Source organism: Parambassis ranga, chromosome 21 (assembly GCF_900634625.1).
Source record: "Parambassis ranga chromosome 21, fParRan2.1, whole genome shotgun sequence".
Lineage (NCBI taxonomy): Eukaryota > Metazoa > Chordata > Actinopteri > Ambassidae > Parambassis > Parambassis ranga.
The window spans coordinates 18,132,653-18,157,917 of record NC_041041.1 but is presented as its reverse complement, the minus strand read 5'-3'; the positions used below and the strand labels follow the sequence as shown (position 1 = coordinate 18,157,917).

The 25,265-nt window shown below is 40.6% G+C and overlaps 2 protein-coding genes across 2 annotated transcripts; both read left to right on the top strand.

Moving 5' to 3' along the window:
- The first annotated feature begins 14,881 nt into the window (after positions 1 to 14,881).
- cxcr2 (chemokine (C-X-C motif) receptor 2) lies at positions 14,882 to 17,894 on the top strand. The gene is made up of 2 exons (XM_028393595.1): positions 14,882 to 15,040; positions 16,028 to 17,894. Exons 1-2 carry the CDS (start codon positions 14,963 to 14,965, stop codon positions 17,093 to 17,095), a joined length of 1,146 nt encoding a protein of 381 aa, XP_028249396.1. The 5' UTR covers positions 14,882 to 14,962; the 3' UTR covers positions 17,096 to 17,894.
- Positions 17,895 to 21,651: 3,757 nt separating this feature from the next.
- faima (Fas apoptotic inhibitory molecule a) lies at positions 21,652 to 24,775 on the top strand. The gene is made up of 5 exons (XM_028393815.1): positions 21,652 to 21,772; positions 22,404 to 22,537; positions 22,628 to 22,856; positions 23,641 to 23,690; positions 23,811 to 24,775. The coding sequence occupies exons 2-5, from the start codon at positions 22,421 to 22,423 to the stop codon at positions 23,958 to 23,960; spliced, it is 546 nt and encodes a 181-aa protein (XP_028249616.1). The 5' UTR covers positions 21,652 to 21,772; positions 22,404 to 22,420; the 3' UTR covers positions 23,961 to 24,775.
- Positions 24,776 to 25,265: the final 490 nt, after the last annotated feature.

Here is a 25,265-nt window from a genome sequence, read left to right as displayed (position 1 = left end):
CACTTTGGTTGTTCGTTCAAAGTCACTCAAATTATTCTGTTGCCCATTGTTCCGCCTTCTAATATCTGAACTTTGGGAAAAATCCCACCTACTGACAGCCATGGACTAAGAATGCCACATGAACACTTTTCTATTGTCCGGGCAATTGCACGTTCTTGCAACATATCGTCTTCACACAGTTGCACTTCTTTGCAGACATGCTTTCTGGTGTTGAAATCATCACACTAAACTACCATGCATGCAGTCACTGTTTCTGTATACATCCAGACAGGGCCTCATGTACACCATCTGACCACATTTACATTATGCTTATGCATATCTGTGCAACACTAGCATTCCTTCGGTGTAAACATGGCATCTGTCCTCAGCTGTGTGATTCTTGCATCCACTCAGAAGCGGCTAAGTTTCTATTTGGCTGATGCTGCACTTTCTGCAGAGAAGTGGTTTAAGTGAGGTATGTGTGGTCACCAAGATTAAATATTGCAGGCATCCAGTCAGTACCACTGTCCCGAGGTCATCACTCAGACTGAATGATCACATTGTTGTTCTCTGAAATGCCAGTCTTCATCGCTTACTCACCTCTCTAGCCAGGAAAAAAAAAACGCAGACAAAGCACATCCTTCTCTACTCGAACATATTGCCGTGAAGGTCGGGCTTCATCTCATCTTTCTGATGAGCCGTCGGTGAAAGCACACAAAGAACAGGCACCAGTTATTGTTTAATATCTGCTGCAAACAGGAGGTCAGTCGAGGAATTCATTCGCCCTTCCCCCCCTCCTTTTCTCAGGGTGCAGCCAGAGCTCTATTGTGAACCATAAGCATGCTTGTATTCATAGGGTGTAATGTGGGGTGCCCTGGTAAACCACAGTCCAAATGACAGAGGAAGATAATGAGGAGACGGAGCAGCTCGGCCTCGTGAGCTGAACATAGCTCTCGTGTCAGATATGTGTGTGTGTGAGTGTGAGGTTTGTGCTTCAACACTTTCTCCTCAAAATACCATGACCACAGGTTGATCACAATGACACAGCTGTTTCTGCTGTTATATCCTCTTGAACCTATGACCACTTTCTCTATTTTGAAGCTTACTCACTAACATGTTTTTCAAATCAGACCTATATGCGCAGGACTAGGACTCAGTATCAAGTCTCATTTTTCAGCGGTGGATGGTGATTTATGGCATACTACAGTCAGACCCAGTGGGGAAGGCTTAGACATTCCTTTGCTAATCTGGTTTTTCAGTGTGGGTGTCAAAGTTTGTAAAAGCACAAATAAGAGTTTTATGATTCATCCGCACTATAGTGTTGATATAATCCTACCCCGGTTGTTTGTCACGTTTCTACTTGTATTCATTGGTCATTGCAACAAAACACAAAGGCATGTGATGTCGTAATTTCCAACATTTAACAAAAGAGGTGAAAGGGCTGTGCTCAAGAGTTGCCCTCGTATTTGCTTCAGAACCTGACTAACTGTGAATCATACCCTTGTGATGTTTGCTTTCCACACACACACACACAGACACAGACAGACCCAGCTTAAAACTCGTTTTGTGCCTGAATGCTTGTGCAAGTTCTTCATTACTTAAAAAGCCATCATGTTCCTCCTTTGGCAGAGAGAAAGCTAAGATGCATAAAAAGACAAATGGCTCGCTGTTAAGGGGACTCTGACATACCATGGCTGTGAAGGGAACCCCACAGAAGCATTTATGGGTCTTAGCTGAGCTGCTAGCTGAATGCTTTTGCCGGTTTTAATTTTTTAACTTGCATTCTTGAGGCTGTCTCCTTGCCAACACACCCTGGAAAGCGCACAAGGGGCGAGACTCATTTTATTAAATGGCATTAGCACAAGGTTAACCTGGCAGCCGTCCAAGATGACTATAGGAAAATGGCCAGACACGTCTCTGCTGTGGGCCAGAATGAAATTCCTTCCAGCTTGTGATATATTTTTTAAATACATTTATTCAACCTTTAAACCTTGTTTTTTCCATGTTTTTCTATTTCTTTCATATCACTTAGAAAAATACAAAGCTAATGTTCAGGTGGCATGTCAACTAGCACCTGTGGGGTTTGGTACAATTATCCACTGACCACAGATTAATTAAATTCAGCAGTAAATCCAACCCTGACTGTTGCATTTTAATTCACAGTACAACAGGGAAGTGGAGTTTCCTGCCAGTAAGACTAATGCTTTCCATCTGTGTGTTGTTTGGGAGTCTGTGTATCCCAAATAGAGCCTAATAAGGTTCTGCCTCAGATCAGAGTGGCTCAGTTAATATATCTGATAAAGGAATGCTTGGTGGTGTCCACACACTCTCATAAGTCTACATAAATCTACAATGTTGCTTACTGGCCTAAAATCTGTGCTGTATATCAAGCCTGCAGTCACTTTAGTAGCAAAAAATAACCCGAGGTATCGGTTCCATGCCAAGGAAAAGCAATGTAATTACAGCACTATGGCCACAAATTGCTTTTGGAATAAAGAAAAGCCAGGTTGGCATTACTTTTTAACCCTTGCATACAATAACAACTAAAAGTATTTATTGCATACTACAAGTTAATGTGTTTTAATTTATGCATTTTCAGAGAAAAAACAAACTCCCTTTGTGCAGTCCCAGGGTTTTTTTTTGTTTCAGTTTACTGCTGCTTCCTTGCAGGTTTACAGCTTCCTATCATCCCACTTCTAGGGACAGGGTGACTCTGCAGTAGGGGAAAAAAAGAGCGGGTGGGGGGTGGGTTTAATTTGCAAGGTCACCTTCTTGGGGGAGGGGACTGATGTCCCCTAAAAGTAAAGTTCCTTCTTGTGAGTTTACTTTTCAGTTCAAACTATATATATATATATATATATATATATATATATATATATATATATATATATATATATATATATATATATAAAATAAAAACAAAAACAGATCTTATTACCAAAGCCTTCATGTTTCTGTCAGGCAGACAGCACCAGCACCCTGCAGCAACATGGTCGGGTTACAGTTAGAACAGGCTGCACGTGGGACGCACAAAAGAAGGCCTCCCCTTGGTGCATATGGGAAGGAGGGGGTACCAAGTTACCATGGAAACAGACAGCCCTAACCCCCCGGAGCAGATGGTGGTGGTGGTGGTGGTGAGGGTATCGGGGGCTGGGTGCAGTGATGGCGGGATCCGGAGATGATTATCTGTCCCAGGTCTCTGTCCTGAAACAACAACTTCTGCGCGCCCTTGTAACAGAACAGGTGGCTGAGGTTTCTGTAAAACTGTTGATCCAAGAAACCAGCATTGTTCTCTAAGGTTACAGGAAAAGAGTGTAAATAACTGCAATGACTGCAATTGTAGATTTTTTGGGGTTTGGTAGCTGTAAAACTGTATTAACAAGTAAGTTAAATGCCCACTTAAACAGTTTGCTCTCACCATTCCTGTTGTCCACACGAGCCAAGGAGGAGAATCTTTTGTTTTTTGTGTAACTACATTGGAGGAAGCAGAGGCTTAAAAGCAGCCAGAAACTCAAATCAAGAAGGTTATAAATTAGATTTGATACACACTGACAGTCCTGTAGTCACATTACATGTACCAGTTTCATTCTAAATGACTGTAACTCTTGGAGATATCATCTCAATCTGTGCAACAACATGAGGCTGTTACAGAGAATTTAGCCACAAGAATTCCAGATTAAAAAAATAGCCAGACGGGACATGCTGTGACAAAGGCTCGTTGTGCCAGTATCACATGCAGTTGTTTGGAATTTCATACCAGCTTTGTGGTGCTCTTGTTATCTGGACTTCATAGATCTTACATGCAGCAGCATGCCCACAAGTTAAGAAGAAGGAGGGCAATGCCAGATGCCTCCAGGCAAACATGCTGGAGGCTGAAGAGCCCTTTAAAAGGGAGGAGAAAGAAACACTTCAAGGCACAGGAAATGTGGTTATAGAGGATGGCCCTCACTGCCCCTGCTGCTTATAGCACTTCTCTGAGAAACAAACTTCCTTCCATTTGCCTTCTAAGCAACCTCTAAACCACAAAGTTGAAGTGAACCTTGTGGATACAGTTCATGCTGGTGGCACTTACATGTTGATACTGATAATTCGAGATAAATAAGCTTTGATTTAGCATCAGCGATAAGAAATCATTTGGGAGAATCCCCTCACTTGTCTCCTGTCAGTGCCTGCACATTGTCTCTTTTATCTGACTCCACTGTCAACTCAACAGCTACCCGCATCTGGTTTGAGGGTTTTCTGACTTTACCAAAAGTTCATTCTGCACTTTGAACTTCCAATAACACCCACTTCATCTCACTTGTTAGCATCAAATAAATGCCACAGTATAGAAGTAATTGCCTTAAATCCCTCCTGTTAAACATCTCTGCCTCTTTGTCATCAGCATGGTGACGTCAGCATGACTGCGCCAAGGAGTCATAAATGAGTAAAAGACTTGGCAGCCATATTACTAAGTCTTCCACTTCCACAGAGAAATTATGGGCTGAGTAAAAAAAACTGCTGGGATCACCATTGATTCAGCATGTACAGCACTTCTCCTCTAGATGACAGGAAAATGAGACAATCCATCAAATGCAGCAGAGGGAGACTGCAGAAGAGAAGATGATTTGTGTCCATATGCCAGGAGAATACAAAGTGAAAGCGGACCTTCAGCAGCACTGAAAAGTTTAGATTTGGAGTGTCTGTCATGGTTTGTGTCTTTCATGTATCTCACACGTTTAGAGACAGAGTTTGGGTGAGGAGCCGTTACGCCTGTGTGGGCAGCTTGCTCTGCACATGTGTTTATCCCATCTGGCCCTGCCCTCTCGTGTCTGAGTGGTGATGTCATAAAAAGAAGTTTTTGGGTCCTACAGCTTCTTGTTACGCCATCCTCACTGGGTCAAAGGTATCTTTTTCAAAGACTGTGATTATGAGTGTGTACTACATGAGATATATTATACAATACTGTTAAGATATACCCCTCCACAAGAACCATGGCTGCAAGGAGCAGCAGAATTGGCTGGAAATTGGCTTGTTGGCAACTGTTGGAGGACGATTGACTTTACATCTGCACAGCAGGATCTCGGGGTTGACCAGCTACAGTAAACAAAGGCCTGAAACAAAAGAATGCCAAATGGTCAATTACTTTTCTGTGTCATTGGAAATAGAAGCTCTTTATCACCTGAGTGTGGCTTCATAAGAGAACAGGGTGTTGATAAGCAAACCTAATCAAATGTAAATATCTTTATCCTAACGCTGGGGTCACCTAAAAATGGAGCCCTTTCAAATGCAATTCACACATGGGATAAGGGACAGCATGTTGAGAGGTTTTTACAAAGTGCAAATAGTTTGCAGGTGAGATAAACATGTCAGCAAGGACAAGGGTGGGAAGCTTTTCTAGCTTTCTTTACAGCTCATTTGGCTTGCAGAGAGCCCCATTGTGTGGGAGTGACATAAAAACACTCCAAGAGAGACTTTCCTATTTCAAACTTTTATACACTCACTGGAATAAATATCCACCAACAGATGGACATTACAGTTAGCAATTAAATATTCCAGTTTAATACAAAACATTTCTTATTGGAGTATTGGTGGACTATCTGACTGGCACACCACAGTATGTACGCCTACAATGTTGTACGTCAGACAGATTGATCAGCAATACCAAGGCTCCACAGGGGATCGTCCTCTATCCCTCCCTCAGCCCTCTCTACACCACAGACTACAACTACTGCACCTCTGCCACCTCCAAAAATTTTCTGATGACTCTGCAGTGGTTGGATATATTACTGGTGGTGATGAGAGAGAGGGAGCACAGGGCTGTGGTGGGTAGCTTTGTCACCTGGAGCGAGAAAAACCACCTACAGCTCAATGTGACAAAGGCCCCGTCACTCACAGGCCTGGCATATGCACTACAGCGTTTTCAATGGATTGTGCAGACTCGCATGGACATCGGAGAAACGAAAAAAGACATTGTCTCCATGTGGACGGGTCCAAAGACAAAAGAAACTGGTGGTGGATCTCAGGAGGACAAAGGCTCAAGTGACCCCTACCAGCCTCAAAGGGGTCAGTGTGGAGGTGGTGGTGGTGGAGTTTGTGGTGTACTTAGACCACACACTGGACTGGTGCAAGAACATGGAGACTGTTTACATTAAAAGGCCAGAGGCAACTCAATTTTCTTAGGCAACTGAGATCCTGAGGATGTTGGTGGCCAGTGCCATCGTGTATGCTGTTGACTCGTACTCCCTCACTGCACCACAAGGAGACACAGAAAATCATTCCTGCCTGTCGCAATTAAACTACAGAACGCTGTACTACTTGTTCTTGCATACCATGCTTTTTAGCATGTAAAGGTGTATACAGTGGTAAATATGTTTCCACTTGAGATAATGCTTGATCCTGGTTGATCAATGGCTGTATTCCTTGGTCATTTTCATTTTTATTGCTGTATAGTATACATGATCCCGAATAGTCAATTGCCGCATACTGCGGCCTGTTATTTCCAAAGAACAGACTGTTGCTATGGACATGTTGTTTGAAACAATTTCTTTATTAAGCAGTTGTGTAACACGCACGGGAATGTGCGTCACTCTATCATAAGGTTGTTTTGCAGGTATTTTGTTAACGGTAATGCATCAAATGAGGCACTCCTTGCGACTGGTGGCTTAGGACTAACCACTCAGACCAGCCTGTTTTGACAGTACATGTGACAACATGTAAATAGGCTGAACCCAACGACTCCACCAAAGCCCTTTCACATAGTGACTTTAAATCAAGAAAAACAAAAGGACAAAACAGTTTCAGTTAAAACAAAGGGACTGACGCAGCCGCAAAGGCAAAAACCGCAACACCACCTTCAACCTCACATTGTTTCAGATCTGCAACTCTGTCCACCAATGGCTTTATCATTCATTACATGAAATTGACCAATCTGTTATATAGGGGTAAAGATAGTTTGACACTGAAAAGGTTTAAAATGAATGATGATAGATGGAAATGTTGTAATATACTCTTTTATCACCAACCGCAGGAGGGTCTGGACATCTGGCACAGAGACAGAAACATGACAGGACAACTGGGCTTTCTAGTTCAGGCTGTCTGTGAGTAACCTGGACTCACCCGCTGACTAACACTGTAGGGTAGGTTTAGATGAACAGTTCACCCATGTGAAGATGTTTCATGCAAAGAAAAACCCAAAAAACTGAGAAAGACTTATAGTAACAGCTGTGACCTCATCCAAAAGAATTTATGAACTTTTGTTTCCTGTCAAGAAACAAAACAGCTGTGGGATTTTTAAAAGTAGGACTCTGGCCTGGTTTGGATAAAAAGCCAGAAAAGCAACATCCAGTGCTTGATTCCCTGAAGTGAACTGAACTTTTCACTGTTTAGTTATCATATCTATTCACACAGAGCTAACACAAATATTCTTCTCTATATGTGGCTGTCATTCATGAGTAGCATTACATTTGAAACAGAGCAACACGTTAAACATCACTATCACTTTCAGTTAGTGTGAATGACTACCAGAGCACTGTTGCTCTTCCTCTACCAAACAGAGAAGAGAGGTCTTTAAGAAAGTATGCGAAATGGAATAGAGGTGTGTCCACTCAGCCACCTGAGGAGAAACCAAAAGAAAGAAAACAGCAGCCAAGTGGAATTTCCATAAAAACCTCTGCAGCCTTATGAAGACAAAGAGACGTCCACAGGTTATATGTTTCACATGCACATATAAAAAAAATAAATAAAACAAAATAATAAAATACCACATCAATTAGTTGTATAAGCACAGCTACTAGCTAAAAGGCCACCAACAGCAGATGCGCTGGAAACTCGAACTTCACTCTAAATTTGAAGAGATCACTGCTGGCATGTGTGTACTTAGCTTTTTAAAGCAGCTTATTATCACCAGGAAAACATAATGAAACATTTCCAGGCATCGGAGATGGAAATGTTTTGTGTGTAATTGTGATTGTGAAAATGAAAATGCATGTTTTAAGCCAAACCACGATGTTTATGCACTCAATACCTAAACCCTGTGTTTTAAATGTCTAACCACAACACCAGTCTGGAGCAAGATTCAGCCAAATGCCAAAACCTACCATTCTGGTCTTTCAGTGTGTAAACTTAACCCTGTGTTGTTTCTGGATGGGAATTGACACTATGCCACAAAATCTATTAGGGTGCATTACAAGCCACATTGTTCATACCTAAGTCATACTTTAATGGTTCATATTTATGTCATGTGGCCACGAAGCAGATACATGTAATCTAGGACCCCATCCTGAAGTGAAGTCTGATACAAACATTTAGGATTGGGGATCACATTACCCTAAAAAAATGTAGCCATCCCAGCCTGGTAGCCCGAACATAGCTGTATTTGTGAGGACATGTTGATACAAAGACAACTTTGAGAAATGATTATTGTGTGCCTGCACAGACTGTGTAATTTATATGAAACACCTATATAAACTTAAAGGTAGTGTCCTAAGAGCAGCACTGTATTTGCATGTCCACAGCTGCTGCATCTGCAAGGCGGTGTATAATCTCAGCTTTACTGTATTTCAAAATTCTCCCATGTGTCTCTCACCTACAGAGCTAGGAGAGTTTGCTTTGGCCTTTACAGCTGTGGAGCTTTTTGCTGACTGAGTGTAAATGTTTTTTTTTATCTGATATCCCTTCACAGGACGAAAAAGTGTTTGTCTCGGCCTTCTGTCCCACAATATCTAACTATTTCACTATTTTTTTCAAATTTTAAATTGTATTATATGAAGTGGCTCATGCACAAAACTCCTCAGTGACATTCGAAGAATGAAAAGCTGTACAGCTGGTGCTTTTCTGTTGTGGACGTGCAGCAATTGTATCTAAAGAACTTTAAAGACTGAATAGCTTCAGAGTGACATAGACATAAGAGCATTTCTCAAGAGTGTGATGTAATATCAATGCCCCCCATTTATGTTGTCAAGTGATCAAGCATGATCTGTGCTGCCAGCATTTTAGTGCCGAAAGGCTTGTTAGTTATATAAGCTAAGCTTCAGGCCTTTTGGATGTGTGTTGCATGAGTGTCACGTGAGTGAAAAGGAGGGGTTTCCTGTGTCTATTGATGCATTTATGCAATTCACTTATGACTGTTGACCAGTGAATACAGCTGATATGTTTAATTAGATGCTGTACTGTATACATCTTAGCCTGCGTATAAAGATGGGTAACATGACAGCTCCCCCCAAAAGTGAGGCCAAAACATCTGGATTGGCTTCTGGAGTGGATAGGTGGACCAGCTGCAATATGTGTCTTTAACCCCGTCTCAGCCATGTTAGTGGATGAGACACAGACCCAAACTAAAAACGTATTCCTAAAAGTATTCCTCAAATACATTTTCCTTAGAGAGCCACTTTTAATCACCCTGATCTGTGTTCAAATATTTTTTTTTATTTTTGTTAGGAACAAAGGAAGTGGTCATAGCATACTTTCTGTAAAAACCCCTTTGTGGTTACTTGCTGCATTTAATTTGTTTTTGGCCTCTGTCTGTCTACGCTAAAACTGTATGTTCTACAGATGGAGTGAACTGAAAATAAAACTCTTTGACTCTTGAATAGCAATACCCATAAGTGACCTCACTTTTCTACAATGGGTGGAGGTGGAGCCACATCATCCATCTTGATATACAGTCACTGTGTCAACACTCCCTGTCCTGCTCTTTCTTGTTGTAAGAGGTCAATCTGGTGTTAAGAAAGGGTTAAATTTTCCAGGTCATTTGTCAGCTGGGCCTTTTCTTTCTCTTGTCCTCTGGCACTGTGGTCTTAAAGGATTTATTGAAATCATTATGATATATGGAAAATCAGACCGGGACATTAGTGCTTTCTGAAGCTCCACCAGGCTGGCTGTGGTTCTCATACCTGAACATAATGTTCTGTGCTAATGCACAGAACATTATGTTCAGATCATAGAAGAGAACAAACACTTCTTCTGACCTGTCAGACTGATGTGCACTCAGGTTGTTTGCTCCTACACAGAGCCCCACCTAGCAGCTATTAGCTGTGCACTGCCTTGATTGTAAGTCATCGGTCCTGTTTTCAAGCTCTCATCCTGAGTAGCACGCTAACAATGACTCCCCCCTCCATAGTGTGGCAGGAAGCACATGGGAGGCACAGCTGTTTTTTTTCTTCAAACACCTGATACTTCAGGTGTACCTGCAGAAGGGAGAGGAATTTTGCCATTGTTTTGTAAACCTGATACCAGCTTAGAAACCAGAGAACCCATGATGACCTTACAGCATTAAACACATCACAGACTCATTTTTTTACAAACTATATGTATGAACTATTAAACATATAAAGACCATCCACCTTGTTTGCTGTCAACAACTTTAAGTTTAGGTCAGATTTGTCCACTTGATCTCATAATGCCAGAAAAAATACAATTTAAACGAACTACCGATACTTCTGTTGTGAAAAGAAATATAAATTTACTGCATAAGTGGCTGCCAACATCTCTGAAGGGAGGAGTTCCTGTTTTGGCAGAAAAAGCCACATTTTAAGAAATCCAGACACCATGATCTTTGCTCAGCTCACTGAAACACACAGATCCCCCACTGTTTCAGGGTAAAAAAAAACACCACCAGTGTGTGGTGGTGCAGCATTTTCCTTCCTTCTTTACGCTCTGTGAGCCAACACGCAGGTTATTTTCGACTCCGCTTGGATGCTTGAAAGTTCCCTAAATGGCACAGTGGTTGGCCTTGATTGAAACATGCTTTTGGAACAGATATGCTGCGGTTCAAGTTTTTATGAATCATGCTGAGTGTAATATAAACTTGCAGATCCAACCTAAGCCTCCGGCTGCCTGTGTGAAGGTCAATAGACACACCTTCCATTCGGTAAAAAAAAGGATTTGGATTCTTTACAAAGATCATACAAGGTCACTGTGCATTTATATATTATAACAGTCTCTCAGTGATCATAATCTGGAGCAACTGTAGAGTCTAAGGAGGAACAGACAGGCTATCAAAAAGTAAAAAAAAAACAACTTAAAAATATGACTACAAAGTATGGGTGCTGTTGGTTTTTAAAAGCAGCCAGAAAATGGTCTAAGAAATTGAACCTCAGCCTTCTACAGACATCTGCTTATAAAAAGGTTATCACTAAAGGAGGTGGATGAGGATGTGGGGGCCACACTAAGGAGAGGCCAAGATCCATAACCAATACATGAAAAAAATCTATGGCACAAGCCATCAGGAGCATTTGTCTGAAAACATACGCAAATACACAGTTTCATCCATTATATGAAGTCACACATTTTTCTTTCCAATGTATAAACTTGTGAAGGTCAGGAAGAAGAAGGGGAGGTGGTCACTTTTTGCATCGAAGTGCTTTATAGCTGTTGCAAATGTCACTTCCATGCTCACTTTTGGGGTTGTTGCTGGCCTTGCAATACATATAGTGAAAGCTAAGTGTTGAAAAATAGGGGAAGGTTGTAGGTTGTCATCCTGACCGTCATCAAAATGATTTTTGTCTCTGACACAATGCAACAGTTAGTATGAAATTCATGCTGATAACATGAAAAAAGAAAACAAACTACATTCAATGTTCAGGGTCAATGTTATGTGACTGACATTAGTCATTAGTGCTCTGACCTCCAGCTTTCACCATGTGCTCTACAGCCGCTGGAGTGTAAATGTACCTTATGTACTGAAATATAAAACTTACTGGTTTATAGAACTACCACTACTATAATGAATTCCTGCTTCCATCTGGCCATCTGGCGTACTTCCTTACAGTATACAACAAAACTATGAAACAGGTAGTGTAAACTGATTATATTAGTGGGGGGGGGACCTACAGCAGACATACACTTTCACTAATCTCACTCTCTCTTCATTTCTTTTTTTACTTCCTGTTTAATAAAATAAATGGAGGAAGTATGTGACACAGCCTGCATTAACGAAAGGGCTGAGTCAGAGGATTTATACCTCCAAGTACTTATGCTTGTAAATGTGCCCTGAAAATATACACTATTAAGAAATGTCTAAGAAAAAAAATGACCCTTTAGTTTCAAATTCAGAAAAAAAATGGAACTAAGGCAAGGAAACAATGTTTTGGTTAGTTATTAAAGGACCTAATCGACTGTGGCACAGGTCTAAAGGGAGCTGTCCTTGTCACAACAATAAAGAGCTTTACTAATAAGACAGTGTGTACACATGCTACTGTTTTCTTATTCAACTAAACTCCCATTCAAACAGAGATGGCCTTTCAGTGATGTGTCCTAACCTAATCTCCAAAGCCATCAAACAGACAAAAACTAACAAAGCAGGATGAGTAGATGGGGAAGGGTTTGTCTCGGGTGAACCACAATCCCAGGCAGGTCAAACAGGCAGGCCGCTCTGCGCGCTACATTTCCTTCTGTGGATGTAGAGTTAGATTGAGGTATTAAAATAGCAAAGCCTGCAATAAGACCTTATATGGGAGCTGGATAAGCTATCAGGCTAGCACCTCCTATCAAAACAGATAACATGCACCTGCGCTCTGTTTGTTTTTGCATATTGAAGCGTAATCACCAGCACACAGCTGCTAGTGTTAAAACTACTGCTGCTGCACATTTTCAAAACATTTCCCCAGTCCCTGAGAGTCTGGCCTTCTGAGATACACTTGCCAGTTCATGCTCCTTGAGTATGCAAATCCAAATTTAGTATACTGCAAAATGAGAACGGCCAGCAGCAGTTTTATGCTCACATGTGTTTTGTATTTGCTGTTTTTCTGGATCTGGGGCTTGTTATCTTCAATACCTTTGTGCTTTCCCATATCGTTGTATATATTTACTGGATGTCGTTGCATTGTAAACATGTATTGTAGAGCGCAATCCCTTAAATAACTAAAGTTATAATTGAAACATTTATATTGAGATATGTTTTTGTTATGTTAAGTAGTGCAGTGTCTTTTCTTGAACCAAAGATGGCATGAAGTGGTTGAATCATGACTACGAGTGTCTTGTGTCATTGGTTTTTATATCTACAGATCAGGATTCTCTGGAGAAAGCTATAAAAATCATGGCAGTTAGCATTGGTCTGGCCGGTTACTGAGACCTTGTGCTGCCGAGTAGTGTGTGAAGCTCTTGTTGTTTACATTTTTTGATGGAGATAATGTAGATCATATTGATTTGTTTATGCAATTTGAATACTTAATCATTCTTCAAAAACAGTGCCTATTAATGAATGACTCTTTGGACAAACATCAAACTGATGCAATAAGCCAGTATTTTCATCAGAGGATCTGTACCTGAATGTCAACGTCTTACCAGCAGTCACGCATGGTTTGATGTTGCTTCACTGCCTCAATAACATTAATTCTGCATCAGTGTTTGTGTTAATGTGAAGCCAGTTGAGGTTGAACTAAAAGTCATTTTTCCAAAAGGAATACCTTGAAAACAAGACACGCGGCCTCTGCTTTAGAACACGTGTTGCACAATCATCCAGTTGGGGAGTCAAATGCAGGCTACAGCAACAGCCACTGCTGAGGTGTAGACGAAGTCAACATTAGATCCTAACATACCATAACCTCCTGAAGCCTGTCTAAAGCATCTACCCAAAAAACTGTGATGAAATCAACACCCAGCTCCCTTCATAACCCAGGAAAACAGAATACAAGGGCACCCCCCCACCCCCCGACTCAGGGGGACGACGCAATGTGTTGCGAAATGTAATGCACACTCTTAAGGACTGTGTTTTTCTTTCAGATCCAGAATGTCCCACAACACTACACTACTGAACCAACAGATCACAGAGTGCTGCTGCCCCCTAGTGGACTAACTCTAAATTATACCAATTAAAACACTTTCAGCAGATCTACTTCTATGTAGATTGTCATAATCTGTTTATTAAATACAAATTGTCCCTCTGGGCAGAAAATAGGTATGTCTGAATGGTTAAAAGGTTTCACACCCTTACCTTTAAAGACAACACTGTGTATGGCAACAATAAAACTATTTCTTCTGGAGATCGTGTTCTACTCTCATTACAGCTGTTTCATTATTGCTGTAAGAGTAAAGCAACTGAGCTATGTGCTCTGATCATGTAAGTGATTTACATGTGTTCATATTCAAAAGACAGAACCTTATTTTTTTAAATTTCTGTTCTGGAGCGTTCAGGTGTGTTAACCCTCAGATCATTCAATGCTGAGAGAAATACAAGGGTTGCCAGATGATTCTCTCTCTAAGGCACAAGAAGTTTGAGGTTAACAAAACTGCATCTAAACAAACCACAACACGTGTGAAACAAACTCCTAAAGACAGATGAGACCAGAGTGGGTGTTTTTTTTTTTTGTTTACTTGAGTGGTCACGGCCATATCTCACAAAAACACCACATTCAGTGGGTATGAGTCAAGCATGGCAGTGAAAGGGTGAGGTATGTGAATCGACCATGAACTCGTCTGTAGAACCAGAGTATTCGAGAGACAACTGTGAGGCCATCTGTCTGACAGTTAAAGCTTGATGGAAAAAAACCTGAAATGCTGTGGCTGGACTTTAAGAGGGCTGTGCATGAGTGAATGCCCAAAAACCTGCATGCATCCAAAACAATGTGAGAGTCTGATAAAAGACACAGGAAGCCATTAATTCAAGCTATACATGTTGTTTGTTTGAGGTTGGAGTAGGGGTACTAACCTTTGAATAGGAATAGGAATTTTGAATTTAATTTTCCACGTGTCCAATAATTGTTATTCTTTCACAGCAAATCAAAACACTGCTGTTATATCAAATCACTATACAATACAGCTGTGAAAGTGTCACTTGTTGTCGCAGTTAAAATCCACCTGTAGACCTAGTGTCAGATCTTAGACCGCCTAAAACTGATAATATCTGTCTATCTGGTTTGCCAACTTCCCTTCAGTAATTCTGAGAGCAGTACTAATATGCACAAACACACACACACACACATTACAACACCTTCAACTAAGTCAACAGTGCTTGACAACAACAGCTTTATTGTTGAGCTGCCTTTTTACCATCTAGCGAGGGAGAATGAAGCTTCAGCTTTTCCTTGTTTGTCTTTTGATGTTTTTGGTGCAAATCAATCATGCAGAAGAAGAAGAGACAAAGGTAAGAATATTCTGCTTTGTTCTTTATTTGAAAAAGAAACAAATGGAGCTGTGTTTGATAGGGATGTGTTATTGCTGCACAGTATATTGATTAGTGATTGGATTTTTCTTTTTTATATTAGACAATAGCAAGACTTCATGTGGTGTATATTTCTAGATTTTAGTGACACTGGTAGACTGAAACCAGTAAGGCTGCATGTTTTTTGAAGCTGAACTAATGTCTAGTTGTTGTTAAATTATCCATCATGAATGGATATGTTCCCCAATTGTCTTAAATTTTCACATTTACAAAGAAGCTTGTAGGTTTCATTCCAGATGGTGTCACTGAATTACTTGAATGCTCCTCGGGTTGAAGTTCCTTTCTTGTGAATGAGATGACAAAATTTCTTCACAATCAATGAAGCAACTTTGAGGCTAAAGAATGAAGCTAGTGTAAAGGGCAAATAAAAATGCAGTTCCTACAGTGGCCTAGTGTCAGTACATCCCCATGAACCTTCAAACACATCCATCACAGCAGAAATACACAATTTTTTAAAGCATGGTACAAAAGGTGTTGATCTTTCATGTAAGCTGCATGGTGGTACATTTTCACTTTTACACACTTCTTTAAATCTTATAGGGTTAATCAGACTTGGGTGCTGTCAAGTTAGTGACCACAGAAGCCTCCGACACTGAGTTTCAGTTCCTTTTATTTTTCACAAAACCTATGAGCAACATAGCAGGCAACCTTTTGCAGTAGCAAAGCAGGTTGTTTGTAACTAATTAAATACAAATATACAGAAAAAAATGTTAAAATCCACAATACTGCACTAAACATCAGCTGATCTATAGTGCAGCCAGCACCAGGGGACACGCTGTCACATCATCCATCTTCATATACAGTCTATATACAGTTAATAATATTACATAACAATATCATACTGATTACAATGGAAGCTGAACTCTGCCATTATGTTCTAACAAATTGTTTGATTTTCTTTTTATTCAGGCATATACCACAGATGACTATGATGATGTGAACTACACCATGCTGAATTTTAAATGGGAAAATTGGAATGAGGGGAATCCCTGCAGTGTGACGTTGCCTAAATTTAACAGCTTGGGCCTGATGGTCATCTACATCATCGTGTTTGTTTTCGGCATCATAGGCAACAGTGTAGTGGTCTTCGTGGTGGCCTCTATGAAAAGAGGTAGAGCCAGCACAGATGTGTATTTGATGCACCTGGCGATAGCAGACCTGCTCTTCTGCCTCACCCTGCCGTTCTGGGCAGTCGATGTCCATTTCGGTTGGAGCTTCGGCAACTTCTCCTGCAAACTGCTGTCGGGTTTCCAGGAGGTGTCGGTGTACAGCGGTGTCTTCCTGCTGGCGTGCATCAGCGTGGACCGCTACTTTGCCATTGTGAGAGCTACGCGCGCGCTTTCGTCACACCACCTGTTGGTGAAGGGGATCTGCGGCGTGGTGTGGCTGACGGCCGGACTGCTGTCCTTACCTGTGGTGATCAAGCGAGAGAGCATGTACGCTGATGAACTGCAGCGGTTCATTTGCTATGAAAATCTAACCGGTGAGAGCGTCGACAAGTGGAGGGTCAGTCTGCGCGTTCTGCGCCACACCATGGGCTTCTTCCTGCCTCTGCTGGTGATGGTGGTCTGCTACGGCTGGACTTTGGTGACGCTGTTTCACACGCGCAATCAACACAAGCACAAGGCCATGCGCGTCATCCTGGCTGTGGTGTCAGCGTTCATTCTGTGCTGGCTGCCGTATAACGTCATCGTGCTGATTGACACCCTCATACGCGGAGGGTCACTTAAAGTGGAGGTGTGTGAGACTCAGTATAGTGTGGAAGTGACACGCAATGTAACCCGAGTCATAGCCTTCCTGCACTGCGCGGTGAATCCGGTGCTGTACGCCTTCATTGGGGAGAAGTTCCGTAACCAGCTGCTCTCAGCTCTTTTCCAACATGGCCTCATCAGCCAGAGGCTCCAGATGGCCTACAGGAAGACCTCTGCCAGCAGCGTGGGGAGCTTCAGGTCCAGAAACACCTCCATGTCCATGTGAGACATGACATTGATTAACAAAGAACAACAACAAAAACGTTGTTTTCAAAAGTTTGTGTGGCAAAAAAAAAAATACAATTTAGTTTCAGACTGCCTAGTTCAATAGTAACAAAATCCACCAATTGTTATCACATGTTAGAAGAGAGATGATTTGGTTTTAACACACTTTTCTTGTTCAAGACTTTATGTGAAAAAGTGAACTTTCCAAACAGTCCTTTAAATGATGTTAGAAATGAGAGACTGACTATTAGCAAGAGTTCACAATTAAAGGTTAACATCTTTTCCTGCATCAAGTGAAACTCGTGCAGGTCGTCTGATAATCGATTGCACAAAAACTGCAATCTCAAAGATAAAGCACCTGACATGCTACTGATGCACATAGGAGAAAAGCTCCACCCACATTTACCAAGATTTCCATTGTACATTTTCCAAAGCTTGTGTGTCTTTATGAAAAAAAAATACAATTAACTTTCTTTATTACTGTATATCATCCTTGTGTTTTTTTTAATCTACATTGCAATTGCTACTCAGTTTTATTTAGCTTCTATCAGACAGTTGTAAAAACAGTTTTCTCACAATCAGACATCTTAATCTTTCAAACAGGAAGAAGTGGTGAGATGCTTTGAAAAACAAAGTACAGCCTGACTCTTTGATGAATGGGTTTTTACTTAGCAACAACTGTGTAGCACCTGATGGTGGAAGGAAGTGCACAGTAATAATGTACTTTGTAATCAGTGCTAATATTTTCCACTGCTTTGTTACCGCGTTAAACAAAAAAATAAAATATATTTTTGTGTATATCTGTGTGTACACTGATCAAAGCCTTGTTTGTGTATGTACATGGGACTGTGATGTTTGTGCACTAGCATCGACAGATGTGTGTGGTTATGTGACTGATGTAAAAGAGAATGAGTCTGTACAAGAAATTGTGCAGCTGCTGTGGTTGCAAAACAAAAGACTAACTCATGAAGGTTTATGGTTACATGCTTTTTATCAAATTAATTCTTGCTGCATTATAGTTGAAGAGCGTCCTACAACTTGTATTTCCATGTGCACCTCTTGTGCTGACTTCTCTGCTTATGAGAGCATATGGAGTGTTTTTTTCTTCATTTGCAGCAGAGCACACCTACACATTTTACTCTACTAACAGCCAGGAGTGCACGTTCTCCCTGTGCCTGCGTGGGTTTTCTCCGGGTACTCCGGCTTCCTTCCCCCATTCTAAAGACCTGCTTGTTAGGTCAATTGCCTGTAGGTGTGAGTGTGAATAGTTGTTTGTGTTTCCCTGTGATGGACTGGTGACCTGTGCAGGGTGTACCCCGCCTCTCACCCATAGATAGCTGGGATAGGCTCCAGCCCCCGTGACCCTGCAGGACAAAGCGGGTTCATATAATGGATGGATGGATGGATGATGTGGCTTACCAACACTTTTCATGCATATCTGCATTTGTTTGACACAACATCATATATGACTGCTCGTTCCATGCACCAACACCACGCTGCACCACAGACTGTCCAGGAGCTGACTGATGTCTGGGAGGAGATCCCTGAGGACAACGTCTGCCGCCTCATCAGGAGCATGCCCAGGCATTGTAGGGAGGTCATACAGGCGCGTGGAGGCCACACACACTACTGAGCCTCATTCTGACCTGTCTTGAGGAACTTCCACTCAAGTTGGATCAGCCTGTAATGGGATTTTCCACTTTCATTTTGAGTATGATTCCAAATCCAGACCTCCATGGGTTAATAATTTTGATTTGCATTGATCATGTTTATGTTATTTTGTCCTCAACATATTCCACTATGTAATGAATGAAGATTTTCAACTGGAATATTTCATTCATTAAGATTTAGGAGGTGTTATTTTAGTGTTCCCTTATTTTGTTAAGCAGTGTATATATATATATATATATAAACTAAAGACAGATAAAATACTTTATGTCCATTTCATATGGGCAGAAAGACTTATTTTTAACCAAGCTGACACTAAAAAAAAACATTTCCGTCACACATTGTTGAGACATGCATACTGTCTCATGCTGAGTGTGTTGACCATGTTCCTGTTATTGTTTGTGGTTTGGTGCAAATAAACACCAAAATCATACAATAACAAAAAACACATTTCACTTGAAAATGACAAATACAAATAAAGGAAAATAATGAGAAAAGAACAAAATTACAAGAAAGCAAAAAATACAACAACATCTGTAGGTTTCATCATCTACAGTTGGAGTGGGTGAGTACATCTGAGTAATGTTTGAGTAATGTTTGCCACACTTTACCTAAGTGAGTTCTCTGAAAACTGGCAAGAGAGAGAAAGGAGACTTTGATGAACTCAAAAATATACCCAGTACAAAGAAAAAAGGAAATACATAGAGGAAGTGTAGTCCCTTTTTACAGAGAAAACCCTGCGAAACACTCACTTCGTAAAAAGACAAGGAAAAAATGGCACTTCTAGGGATTACCAACCAAATAAATACATTCTCTGTGTGCCTGGCAGAGGGCTCAGAGACTCAATTCCTTAATACTCCTTAGACCTGCTTAGCTTGTAGTGGTAAGCAACTTGGTGAGTCAAAAATGAAATTACATTTATACAAAAAGTAGTTTTCTCTATAACAATAAAGCATATTTATTTTACACTAAGGCATACACAAAGACACAGATTTGTGTTAGTCAGCCACAGCTAAAAATCCTGGCAGCAGAACCAACCTTTTGCTGGCATCTGAATGAAACTTGAGTAGGATCCATGGTTGTAATTAGTATCTAGAGGAAAAGCTAAACTGTTGTTGTTATATTGTCCATCCGACAGGGATGCCAACTGTCTGCCCTGCTCTTCACACGCTGGCCACTGAGCCTCTGGCTGCAGTGTTCAGTGGTGATGAGGGTACCCAGGGAGTAAAGGTAGGTGATTCTGCATCACATCACAACACAAACATCACAGTGGTGGATAAAGATAGCATTGATCTGGTGGTGGGAAAAGTCAAATCATATTGTTGTGAGGCATCTGGAGCAAAAATGAACACAAAAAAGACACAAACCATGAGGTGTGGGACAGAGAAGAACATGGTGAACACATGAAGGTTTCCAGGACACGGGGGATATGGCTAAAATACTGGGAGTGTGGAGGGGGAAGAATGAGAAAGAGGCAAATCAAATGCCTCATGGCACTCTGCCACACATGAGGATGTGTGTGAGTTTGAGATAAGAAAATTAAAAAATATATATATGTCTATTTTCATTTGGGTTGTGATTTCATTTTTTTGTGGTTACTTTTTGTTGGTTGACCTAATGTATTTTGATTTTGCTTTTATCTCTTTATTTTTAAACACCCGATCTTGTATCAACCTGTTCAGTGCTTGGATGGAAGATTTACAGTGCTGTGAGTTATTTCAGCAGCAGGGGGCGCTGCTGCTTCTTCAGCCTGACTACTGATTATAAACATTCTATCCATTATCTGAACCCCTTCCTCCCATTATGCAGGGTTAGGGTTAGGGTTAGCCAATTATAAACCATATTTACCACATTTTATGTCATAAAATACACTGCTGAAAAAATAAGAGGAGCACTTAAAGAACACAATGCAACTCCAAGTCAGTCACACTTGTGTGAAATCAGCCTGTCCAGTTAGGATCAACACTGATTGTGAATCAGTTTCAGCTGCTGTTGTGCAAATGGAACAGACAACAGGTGGAAATGAGAGGCAGTTATCAAGACAGCCCTATAAAGGAGAGGTTCTGCAGGTGCTGACCACAGACCATTTCTCTGCTCTCATCCTTTCTGCCTGATGCTTGATCACTTTTGCCTTTTGTCAGTGCTCTCAGCCCTAGAGGGAGCATGAGGCAGTGTCTACAACCCACACAAGTTGCTCAGGTAGTGCAGCTCATCCAGGATGGCAATAATGAAAAAGGACAGAGGCCATTAGAACATTATGGGATTATTAGTATGAAAGTAATACATATATAGTGAAATGATAAAAAATAAAAATGGAAATGTGACAACAAAATAAACTAAAAGTATAATATTCACTATTATTATTACTATTATTATAGGATTGTTGTTAATATTAGATTAAATAATCATTATTTGAATTGAATTAAATGATTAAAATGCAACATAATTCCACAAAAATGACATAAATATGATTTTTATGACCAGTGATAAAATTATCAGCAAAAGCCTTATTGCCAAGAGGTGGAGCTTTTTCTATACCATTCTGTCACAAGGGATCAACAAGTGGCACAGGTTTGCTGCTTTGCACAACAGAGCCAAAACAACTAAACATAACAAATACGTACTTACATCGTGCCTTTATGGCAGAAGATATTTTGTCATTTAATTGTAATAATGAACTAAAGAAATAATAACCAAAAAAGGTTAAGATACAGTTATTTGCAAATAATTGAAACCCCTATATTTAGTTGAAAATAGTACAAACTTAAAATCATTACATTTTAGAAACTGCACTGAATCCTGAATAAACTGTGGTGAGTTTTTTTTTACCGGGGTGGGCGGGGACAAGCCTGAGGGTAGGCTGACATCACGTTACCATAGCAACAGCGTAGTCACAGCTCGCCTGTTGGCTGTCTGCAGTGGCTAACTACCTCTGAACAAACTGCGTTAAAGTGGCCTGCTAAGCGTGTCCTAACCAGGGAGCTGGAGGGATTCTCTCAGGACCATTAAGGTAAATTCCGATGTTGGATAACGGATGTTATTAATGAACGCTTGAGGTTATCTCCTCTCTGTAACAGAGAAGGTAGCGTTAGCAGTGAGATACTGAAAAGATTATCAGTGGCACTGCACAAGCATGGCTGACGCACCGATGCTTCCGCTTTCTTTTCAAAATAATAGTAGCCAGTAAAGTAGCTAATAAATATTCTATTACCGTAATCTAACAACGTAGACAAATATAATATTAATGTTCGTATATTCGCTTATGGAGAAGTGTTAGAAACTACACATGTGCATTATTTGCCTTGCTAGCGCGAATATTTCCTGCTTTTATTTTGAAAGTCAATCATTGACACCGGAAGTCACGTTGCAAGAAACGCCGATAACTTACCGTGTTATCTTAAGCCATGTTTTTATCACGAGTTCAATCAATGCTAACGCTGTATCTGTAAGCTGCTCATAAACAGTAGTGTTTATTGTTGTAAAACGCGTAACATATGCAGGAATGTATAATCAGACGTCCCGTCTTTATCACTAGCTAGCTGTTAGCCCAGCTCGTTAGCTAACGTAAGGAAAACATTAGCCATTAGCTATGCATTCGATTCGCTCAGTAAAGCTGTAGTCTGTTCATTCTTCGTCTCCAGCTGGTTCTGAAGAAGTAATGATGTCGAATGATCTCGCTGGCGTTTGGGAGGTGGCGCTGAGTGATGGAGTTCACAGAATAGAGTTTGAACATGGCACAACCACTGGAAAGAGGGTCATCTACATTGATGGAAAGGTATGTTTTTCCGAACGCTAGCCAATAAAAGTCAACTCCTTCTCTACAGGTTGTCTTTACAAGGTTTGTCCTATTATCACTGTGCTGCAGGAAATACTGAGACGGGACTGGATGTTCAAACTTGTGGGGAAGGAGACATTCACTGTGGGCAAGTCAGACACTAAAGCAACCATCAACATTGATGCAGTCAGTGGTTTTGCCTATGAGTACACATTGGAGATCAACGGGAAGAGCCTGAAGAAGTATATGGAGAACAGATCCAAGGTCACCAGCACATGGGTGCTAAACCTGGATGGAGTTGACTGCAGAGTTGTCCTGGGTGAGTGAGCTCCTTTTTGTTTTATATAATTCACCTACTTGTACAAGTTGTCCAAGTTTATTGATTAAATGAGTCATATAATTCATCAAGATCCATATTCAGTTGATATTTAGCGTAGCGTGATGTCTGCCTCCTCAGAGTTAACCTGTAATATTATGCCAGGACTGAAGCTAAGCTCTTAAACTGCTTTAAGCTCTCTACGCCAGCCTCAACCACCTCTGTCATCTGGGCAAGTTAATCCTTCTGATAATTGCACTTCTCACAGCTGATCGGGCGCCTGAAGCTTGCACAGCACATTGTTTGCACCTATAATTTATTCATTCAGCAGCGGAAATACAACATTGTGGTGTGGTGTGTCTTATAAGTTTGCGGCTGTTAATCTGTTCAATGAACACCTGGTGAAAACACTTGTGAACATGGAATCACTAAAGTCTGGCAATCGCTCTTGTTTCTGCAGCTTAAGGGAGGCTACTGAGTTTTTATTGCTATTAAAAAGCAAGATGTTATTAAAGATGAAGCCATTCATTTGAAGTTTTCAACCCACTGGTGTTAACTTTGTATACTCTGGAATAATGTGTATAAACCTTAGAAGGTAAATATTCAGATAAAGCTATTTTTAAACCTTGATGTGTTATAGGATGTGATAGGATGTGATAGGGCATCTCTATCAGATTGTTCTAAGGACTTATTTGTAGTTATTTGTTTTAATATTGATGTAAACAGTTTTCATTTTAGCAGGACAGTTTATTTTTATTATTTTGTCTTTTCTTTTCTTTTTTTTCAGAGAAAGACACCATGGATGTGTGGTGTAATGGACAAAAGATCGAGACAGCAGTAAGCATAACACACCAGAAATGTTACAGATGTGTTGTGAAGTAAATAATGCAAAAGCAGCAGACATACACATAGACAATATGGTTTTTATCAACAACTTGATTTGTTCTTCGTTTTCAGGGGGAGTTTGTAGATGATGGCACGGAGACACATTTCACACTCTTGGACCACAGCTGTTGTGTGAAAGCCGTGAGCAGTGGAAAGAGACGAGACGGCATCATTCACACGCTGCTGGTAGACGGCACAGAGATAGCTGAGTGCACAGAGTGACTGCGTTGGGGTGTGTTAGCAGATGTATGAAAGCAGAGATCAGGTTTGTTTTTGTGAAGCTGATACAGGGTGCAGAATACAAGTGCATTTTAATGCTGTTGTTGGAGCGTCGGACCAACTTGACAGAAATATGCGGCCGAGTGTGTTGAACGGGCATACTGTGCAGGGTATATTAGCCATACATTTGTCAAGGCTATTCTGCTAAGTTAGAAAATGAGTGTGGACAGTTTTAGAGGAAAAGGTGCAGCCATAATATTTTACTGTTTCAAAATATCCACACTGGATTTTTACTTTGTAAAACCGGTACTTTATATTGATGTAAGTACAATGTTTTGGTGTCAAAATGTTTCACATTTGTGTCATGTAGACATGCATAGATGTTAACATGAGCAGCTGCTTTTGTTGTCTCAGATCTCATCACCTTCACAGATCCTCAGTGAACTCCAGACTCTGTATGCTAGCTTTCTTGTATTTTTTTTTTGTAATATTGCACAGGTAGGATTCAAGACTATCCATTGACTGTAGCATCATTCCAGTGTGCACTGTGGTAGTCCTCGTTTCCTCCTGTTAAAATGTTTATTGTTCTTTCATTTAAAGCCAGTTGATATTCCAATAATATAACTAGCTTTGAGCAGACACATGTAAATGGAGGATAAATTGCTTAAAATCGTAAAAATGTGACCTTGTTGCCAGTAATACATTTTATATGTAGGTGAAATACATCACTTCTTGCTGAGATGACAAGTGTACCTTGGAGACATCCTTTTGTCTTTAGATATGTATGATATTGTCGTTGTCATGTTGTTTTCATGTAAAGGCCAGATATTGTGATCATAGACTTTAATTGATTTTTTTTAATAAAGCCATGGTTAAACATTAGAGATTGAATTTTTCTCCTGTGTGTCTCATATTTGTTTGAAGAGAAGCACTTATCTTTGCACCTTTTACAAGACATTGTCTCCACCTTCTGGCAGTGAGAGTAGTGATAGTAACAAGAAAGATTGTTGCCCTTCTGCTCTTGCACAAGTAAACTATTTAGTAGAGTAGGCTGTAGCTATTACATTCACAATACCTAGATAATTATTGTGTTGGAACTGTGGTTAGTGTTTCATAGCTTGTATCCCTGTCTTAGCCTGTAATCTATGCAGAGTATACTAGATTATACTATCTAGGCAGCTCCCTCCTTTATCTGGTAAATGTGTTAATGGTTACTAGGACCAATAGAAGACTGTAGGACACAGGACACCATATTTAAATGTGTATGTACTCAGTGCTGATGAGCCTTAAAAGGGTTTAAATCCTGCA